The sequence below is a fragment of the Thecamonas trahens genome (assembly GCF_000142905.1).
Source record: "Thecamonas trahens ATCC 50062 unplaced genomic scaffold supercont1.16, whole genome shotgun sequence".
NCBI lineage: Eukaryota > Apusomonadida > Apusomonadidae > Thecamonas > Thecamonas trahens.
The window spans coordinates 276,133-283,279 of NW_013657664.1; the positions used below are offsets into that span (position 1 = coordinate 276,133).

Below are 7,147 nucleotides of genomic sequence, written 5' to 3' on the forward strand. Positions count from 1 at the left end.
ACCCTCCACCTCCTCGACCTCTACCCCCCTCCCCCCCCTCCCTACCCCCCCCCCCCCCCCCCCCCTCCCCACCACCTTCCCTTCCTCCCCTCCTCGTCCATGTCAGGCGTCCAGCATGGAGTGGGTGAGGCCGACGCCAAGCCGGGGTGGTCGGACAACCAGGCATTTGCAGTCCGTGCAGCCACTTTGAGTGCAGGCTCAATCACCCTCATTGCGTCGCTGGCGGAGATTCTGGTCTTTCTGAGCAAGCGCAAGCTGCGGACAGGAGGCGGCCCGCTGGTCTTGCTCTTTTGGCTGGCAGTCTCCGATGCCTTTACTGGCGCAGCCACACTCGCTGGTGGCATCTTCCCGCCCAACACCTCGGGCACCTGGTGCACCATCCAGGCCTTCACTCTACAGACCTCGAACCTTGCTGCTGTCGGATGGACACTCGCCGTCGTCCACAACCTGTATGTCGTCGTCTGCCGCATGGATCTCGACTACGCCCGCTTCTTCAAATACTACCACATGCTCATCTGGTTGCTTGTCCTCATCCTCGGCTTCCTCCCGCTCAGAATCTATGGGCCGGCAGGCGTGTGGTGCTGGATCGGCTCGCGTCACGTGGCGTATAGGCTCCTGTTCTATGTCCCGCTGGTCTCATCATTTCCTATCATGCTCGGCGTCCTCGTCCGTGGACGCTACGTCCTTCGCGCCCGCAAAGACTCGCTCACGCCACTGTTGGCGTCGCGGCGGCGGAAGCTCTACTGGCGCGTCTTTGTCCTCTCGCTCATCTTTGTCTTTTCCTGGACAGCCGCCATCACCAACCGGACGCTTGAGCATTTTGGACACTCGTACTTTGTTGCCGCGCTCCTTGAGGCTGCGATGGACCCACTGCAGGGCTTCCTCAACGCCTGGGTCTTCTTCCGCATTCCCAAGGTCCGCAACGAGCTGGGCGGGTGCTGTGGCATGGAGATGACCAACTACACCCGGCTCCCCTCGGCCGCATCCTCGGTCAACGGCTCGAGCACAACGCTTCCACTCTCACCAGGTGTTTACTCCAAATTGAGGTCGCCCATCGCCGACTACGGGTCGGTGAGTGGCAAGAAGGGCGCGGGTACCGGCGACTACAGCTCGGCGTGGTCTTCGGCCGGCGGGCACGTGTATCTCGGGCGTGGAGCGCCGTGAACAACGCTGTGGCATCCTCTGAGCTAGCTGCTGCTGCTGCCGCTGCTGCTGCTACCGTCAGCCTCGCCCTCGGGCTTTCCGGCCTCGCCGCGCAGCGCCGCGACCCAGTGGCCGAGTGCATCGGCATCCGGGACCGAGAACAGCTGAAAGCCGCGCTGCGGATGAGCAACGACAAACGAGTGCGGGCGAGCCGAGTCGAGGGTAAACGGATCGACTGACGCGCCTTGGAGCTGAAAGAACGAGACCGGCTTGGAGTCGTTCATCTTCTTGTACACCCAAAGCGTGCCCTTAGAGGCGGAGATGAAGACATCGGCCCACTTGGACTCTTTGGTGTCGTCGCGCTTGGAGACAACGCCGACCATCGACGGCTCCGGCACGTCCGTTGCCTTGAACACAACCATCGACTTGAGCCGTTTCTTAGTTGCCTTTGCCCGCGCCGACTGGCCGTCTTTCAGCTCCTTGCCCATGCCGACGAGCTGGGCATGGCGGAATCCGCCAGAGATCTGCACACCGGCCGACGAGCTCTTGCGGCGGGCTGGTGGCGCGACCGAGAGCCGAGCTCCGCGGCGGAGCGTTCCGGTCAGAGCCGGGCGCGGGGCCGACGGCGGCGGCGGCGGCGGCGCCTTGCTGGACGCCGCCGGTCTGCCGACCGAGATGGCTTCGGCTTGCAGGCCGGCGACCCACGCGTCACGCTCACCGCGGTTAGCGCAGGCAAGGATCTTAGTGCCTTGATCGCGGTGGTAGATGCAGATGCACCACTGCAGCATCGGGTCGTTCTTTTCGATCACGCCAAACTGGCAGCCAGTGAGGAGGACAAAGCCCTCGGGCCGCTCGGCATCGGCCGACTTGTAGTAGTAAAAGTGGTGGTCCGAGACCACGCAGTAGCGCTTGGACCACTTGGAGGTCTTGAGGTCGCCGCGCTTGATGAGGTTGCCCTTCATCGATGGGTTGGCAATGGCGCTGGCCGCAGGCAGGTTCATCGTCTTCATCAGCTTGCGCCGCTCACGCTCAAGGTCCTTTTGCTGCTTCTTGAAACGCTGCTGCACCTCGCGCCGCTCCTTGGGTGAGAGCGTGGCGTACTGCTCGCGGCTCATGAGAGTGCCAAAGCCCGAAAGCGCCGACTCCACCTCTTCGCGCGCTGTCAGCCCTGTCCCTGCCTCGGCCACAAACGACTCGGGCTTGGTCTCCGGCACCACCCGCGGAATGTGGACAAGCAAGAACCTCTGGTGCTTCTCGTCGGTGATCCCGAGCCGTGCCAGCTGACCTGTTGTTACAAACTGATCTGCGGCCTTGCCGTCAATGTTGTTCTCGCGGAAAATCGTCGAGTAGACCGAGAGATTGACGTCGATGAGCCACTGAATCATGTCGTCGACGCTGCGCGCCTCACGCCACTCGCGATGGACCTCCGGATCGTCCTCACCGGCATGCCTTGCGGCCGGCGGACTAGTGAGATCGGCGTTGGACCCGCCGGTCCGCGAAGACGCCGACCGACGCGGCGGCGGCGGCGGCACGAAATCGGAGTTGGCTGCTGCCGACCCTGCCGCGCCGTCCTGGCTTTCGGATGGCCGAGCTCGCTGGGCCTGCGTTCGCTTCGGGCGATCCTTGGTCGGATGCTCCAGGCTCTTATCGCGTCCCTCGGGTGGAGGCGAGCTGGCGTCAAAGTTGAACATCGCCTGCGAGAGGTCGTGCATGGAGATCCGCTTCGACGCTCGCTTGTTGCGCTTTGCCAACTTAGCCGCAGCCGCGTTGATCGGCGCCCCGTCCGACGCTCCCGCACCAATGTCAGCCGCGTCCGACGAGTTGGTCGACGAGCCGGACGAGCTCGAGTACGAGCTGGACGACGAACCGTCCGACGACGTGTCAAACGAGATCTTGGTGCCGGCGGCCATCACCGGCGCAGCTGCCGGCTTTGCCGGCGCATTGGCCTTTGCGTCGGCGTTGGCCTTGGCCTTTGCTTCGGCGTTGGCCTTTGCCTTTGCCTCGGCTTCGGCCTTTGCCTTTGCCTCGGCGTCGGCCTTTGCCTTTGCCTTTGCGTCGGCCTTTGCCTTTGCGTCGGCCTTGGCCTTTGCGTCGGCCTTGGCCTTTGCGTCGGCCTTGGCCTTTGCCTTTGCCTCGGCTTCGGCCTTTGCCTTTGCCTCGGCTTCGGCCTTTGCCTTTGCCTCGGCTTCGGCCTTGCGCCTAGCCTCGGCCTCAGCTGCGAGACGGGCAGCCTCAGCCGCGGCGCGCTCGAGACGGGCGGCCTCGAGACGGGCGAGGTGGGCGGCGCGGGCGGCGGCAAGGGCGGCGCGGGCAGCTGATGCGCGGGCAGCAGACTGGATGACGATGGCGGCAGCACGCTCGCGCTTCATGCGGGCGACGCGAATGCGGGCGAGACAGGCGCGAAAGGCAGTCTGGACCCGAATGGTGGCCCACAGCCGCTTGCGGAGCCAGGCAACCCGCTGTTTGGCGAGAAAGACCCGGACCGAGCACTGCATGGTGATGACGGTTTCGCGGAGAGCCTCTGCGCGGGCGGCGTCGAGGACGTTGGAGACGCCGTCGCGAAGGAAGACCTTGGTCTTGCCGACTTGCCACTGCGCATGCGAGCCAGAAGCGTCATCGACCGGCACGGTAGCCGCAAGGATGGCGCGACACGAGTCGGCGTCGGCGGTTGCGTCCTTGTTTCCGAGCACAGCGTAGCGGGCCGTAAACTCCTCAAACGGAATCCAGACTGGGTAGGCGCGACGGCGCATCTCGATGGTGTCGAGCATGCCAAGACAGCGGACCTGGCGGACGACCGTGGCCGAGTCAAACGAGTCCTTTGAGAGCAAGTTGTTCGGCTTGAGACAGCGGACAAAGTGTGGGGTCGATGCATTGAGCGTGGTCATCAGCGAGTTGAGCGAGCGGATAAACTGCTCGGCAATGCCAGCCTTCTTCTTCTGCGAGCCGCCGCTACCGCCACCACCACGGCCGCGTCGCCCGCCGCGCTTGCGCATCAGGGTTGCAGCCGCATTGGCCATCTCAGCGTCGGTGCCTGCAGCCTCGGGCTCGGCTGGCGGCGGCTTGAAGAGCTTAGCCACGAGCGGGATCGACGACATGGTGACGAGTTCGTTAAAGGCCTCGACCGGCGAGTCCTTGTTCTTGTTGAGAAAGCCGTCAATGGCGTAGGCAACCCGGCCGGCGTAGTGGTCGACCGAGAAGCCGAGCCGTTCCTGACGGCGCTCAAACGAGTAGTGCGGCGTCGGATTGGGCATCTGGCCAAAGGCGGCGTGCATGCGGGTGAGCAAGTTATCGTCCGAGCCGTTTGGCACCTTGCACTCGTCGGTGAGCATCGAGAGAATGCCAAAGTTCTTCTTCTCGATAAGGTCGAGGCACGCCTGATTGTCGACAAAGGCAATGTTCTCGACAGCGAGGCCCTGCTGCGCATACTCATCGAGCTGGAGCTTAAAGGTGTGTGCCACAAAGAGCTGCTGGAGCTTCTCGTTGACAAAGTTGATGAGCAGCTGTTCGTACGAGTTGCGCTCAAAGACTTCAAAGCCAAAGATGTCGAGCAGGCCAATGGCCGGCTTGGTGTCAGCGCTGGACGCGTCGGACGCGCCGGGTGCGGCTGCCTGGCCAGGGCCGCCAGGCGCGAGCGAGACGTTGACCTGCTTGACCAGAAACTCAAAGATGGCCTGGTATATGGTCTTGGCACAAGTGTCGCGGACAGCGACGGCTTCAGGCAGAGTGAGGGGCTTGATGTAGACCGAGGCTCGTCCACGGGCAGCGACGGTACGCTGGGTCAGGAGCTGCGAAAGGAAACCAGCATCGATGCCGAGGAACTTAGCGATGGTCTCGACCAGCTCGGGCGTTTCGACCTCGACGGCGTCACCGCGCTCAACGAGGCGGACGTTACCGAGCTCGAGGACGGCGGCGACGACCTGAAAGATGGTCGTCTGGGCGGCGTCGTCAAGGCCGACCGAGGTGAGGCACGAAACGAGCTCGGCAAAGTCTGCGGCGTCATCGACGCCTTCGAGAGCGACTCGCTCGGGATTGATGTAGGCGTAGTCGGTGACGGTGTCGCGGAGGGCGCAGGCCTCGCGCAGCGCTGGCGGCGCGCCGCCGAGCAGCTGGTAGAAGATGTGGTAGTTGCGCTCGCGCGGCGACTGCGAGATGATGCGCGACTTTTCGAGGAGGTAGATGACAAAGGAAGCCGAGGCGAGGGCGCCGCCGGAAGTAAACTCGATCTGGATAAACTTACCGAACCGCGACGAGTTTGCGTTGCGGGTCGTGGCTGCGTTGCCGAAAGTCTCGAGGATGGGGGAGGCGGCGAGGACACGGGTGGTGAGGTCGTCGCCGGCTTTAGCTGGCGCGACGGCATCGGGAGCCTGCGACGAGATGTGGGTGAGATACCGGAGGATGTAGCCGGTCGTCCGGGTCTTGCCTGCCCCTGACTCGCCGGTGATGATGAAGCTCTGCGGCGTGAGGGTGTCGACAGCGGCGCGGTAGACCTTGCGGGCAACGGCGTAGACGTGCGGGACGTCGTCGTCGACGGCATCCAGGTCGGCGTAGAGATCCGGCAGCGCCTCGCACGGGTTCATGGCGGTGAGAACCGAGCCGGTGTAGGTGTACACCTCCTTGGCACAGAAGCGGCGATAGAGATTGGCCACAATGTCAGGCTCGGAGAGAGCCGAGATGGTCATCATGTCCGGCACGCCGCGAGCAGCCGAATCAAAGGGAAACGAGGTGACCGTGACCGAGTTGGGTTTGTTGGCACATGCCTGAATGGCCTCGCCAGGAGTACCTGCAGCCTCCAGCACAGGTGCACCCTCGATAGGGCTCAGGTGGTTGTCAGCAATGGTACCCGAGACAATGGCAGTCTCAGGCTCGGTAGCCGCCACCTTGCAAAGTGCCCACCCACCGTCACCATGACGGACCCAGACCAAAGACCCGACCTCCACACTCGCCACATCCACGCTGCTGCTGTTGCTGCTGCTGCTTGCCATGGTGGTGTCAGAGGGGAGGAGCGAGGGGGGGGGGAGGGGGGGGGGGAGGGAGTCTAGTCGAATGTCCTCTTCGGAAGAAGTGTAGGCCGTTGTTTTTGGGTGGGCGAATGGGTGCCTGCCGCACCGCACCGCATGCGTCACACACTGCTCACTACTGGGGATGGGGACGGGGATGGGGAGGGGGGAGGGGAGGGGGATGGAATCGGGCATCAGGTCGCGGTTAGGGGTAGTGGCAGATCGGGGTTGGGAGATTTGGGGGGGGAGGGGGGATGGAGGGATGGAGGGATTTGCCTGGTTTGCCTGTGGGTATGGGGGTTGCGTGCGTGCGGCATGCGGTGGGGCATGGGCATTCTTTGGGAAGGCGATGGTGGGCGGTTGTTGCGGCGCATGGTTGGATGGGCGGGTGCGTATGGTTGGATCGGTGGCTGCTACTTTTCCCGGGCGCGGACGTCTACGGCAGTGACGCGGACCTGGTAGGTGGTGCAGTATGGGTAGCGGCCGTCATCGTCGGGAGTGTTGTGGGCGACGACTTCTGCGGGAAAGCCGGCGCCTGCAAGGACGCCCTTGACGATACCAGCGACAAAGGCGCCGCAGTTGAGATCGGACATGTCGCGCGGAACAGAGATATACCTGTTGACCAACGGCTCGTTGTCGACGATGTGATACTCCTCTGCGTCGTCGGACGAGTACTGCGCGAGGGCATCGGCCGATTTGCCAAAGAGGGTGCGGAAGACCGAGGTCTGGATAAGAACAAGGACGTTCTTGAGCTTGACCTCGCGCTTGCCCGACTTTTCCCTCAGTGAGATGAGGTCCACCATGCGCGCGCCGACCTGGAAGCCCGCAGCATCGAGCTTGGCCTCCAGCGGACCGATGGCGGTGACCCTTGACTGCGAGTGACGGATGAGCTCCGAAAAGAGGTACGAGAACGACGAGAGGCCGACCTGCGAGCGGATGGGTAGGAGGTAGGAAGGGGGAGTGAATAAGTGTGTGTGTGTGTGTGGGGGGGGGGGGGGGGTGGGGAG

General features: G+C 63.7%; 3 protein-coding genes across 3 annotated transcripts in view; 1 reads left to right on the forward strand and 2 right to left on the reverse strand.

The window, feature by feature from the left end:
* Positions 1-99: 99 nt before the first annotated feature.
* Positions 100-1,385, forward strand: AMSG_04000 (uncharacterized protein; the record flags this gene model as incomplete). Its single annotated transcript, XM_013903797.1, has 1 exon — positions 100-1,385. The coding sequence occupies one exon, from the start codon at positions 100-102 to the stop codon at positions 1,162-1,164; it is 1,065 nt and encodes a 354-aa protein (XP_013759251.1). The 3' UTR covers positions 1,165-1,385.
* On the reverse strand, positions 1,013-6,125 carry AMSG_04001 (class VII unconventional myosin; the record flags this gene model as incomplete). Its single annotated transcript, XM_013903798.1, has 1 exon — positions 1,013-6,125. One exon carries the CDS (start codon positions 6,123-6,125, stop codon positions 1,188-1,190), a length of 4,938 nt encoding a protein of 1,645 aa, XP_013759252.1. The 3' UTR covers positions 1,013-1,187.
* Positions 6,126-6,526: 401 nt separating this feature from the next.
* The window catches only part of AMSG_04002 (uncharacterized protein), a gene marked incomplete at its 5' end in the record, with an annotated part of 1,271 nt that continues 650 nt past the window's right edge, over positions 6,527-7,147 (reverse strand). The window contains one exon of the mRNA XM_013903799.1: positions 6,527-7,066. Coding sequence (XP_013759253.1) covers positions 6,554-7,066 — 513 coding nt within the window. The 3' untranslated portion in view covers positions 6,527-6,553. The remainder of the gene's footprint in view (positions 7,067-7,147) is intronic.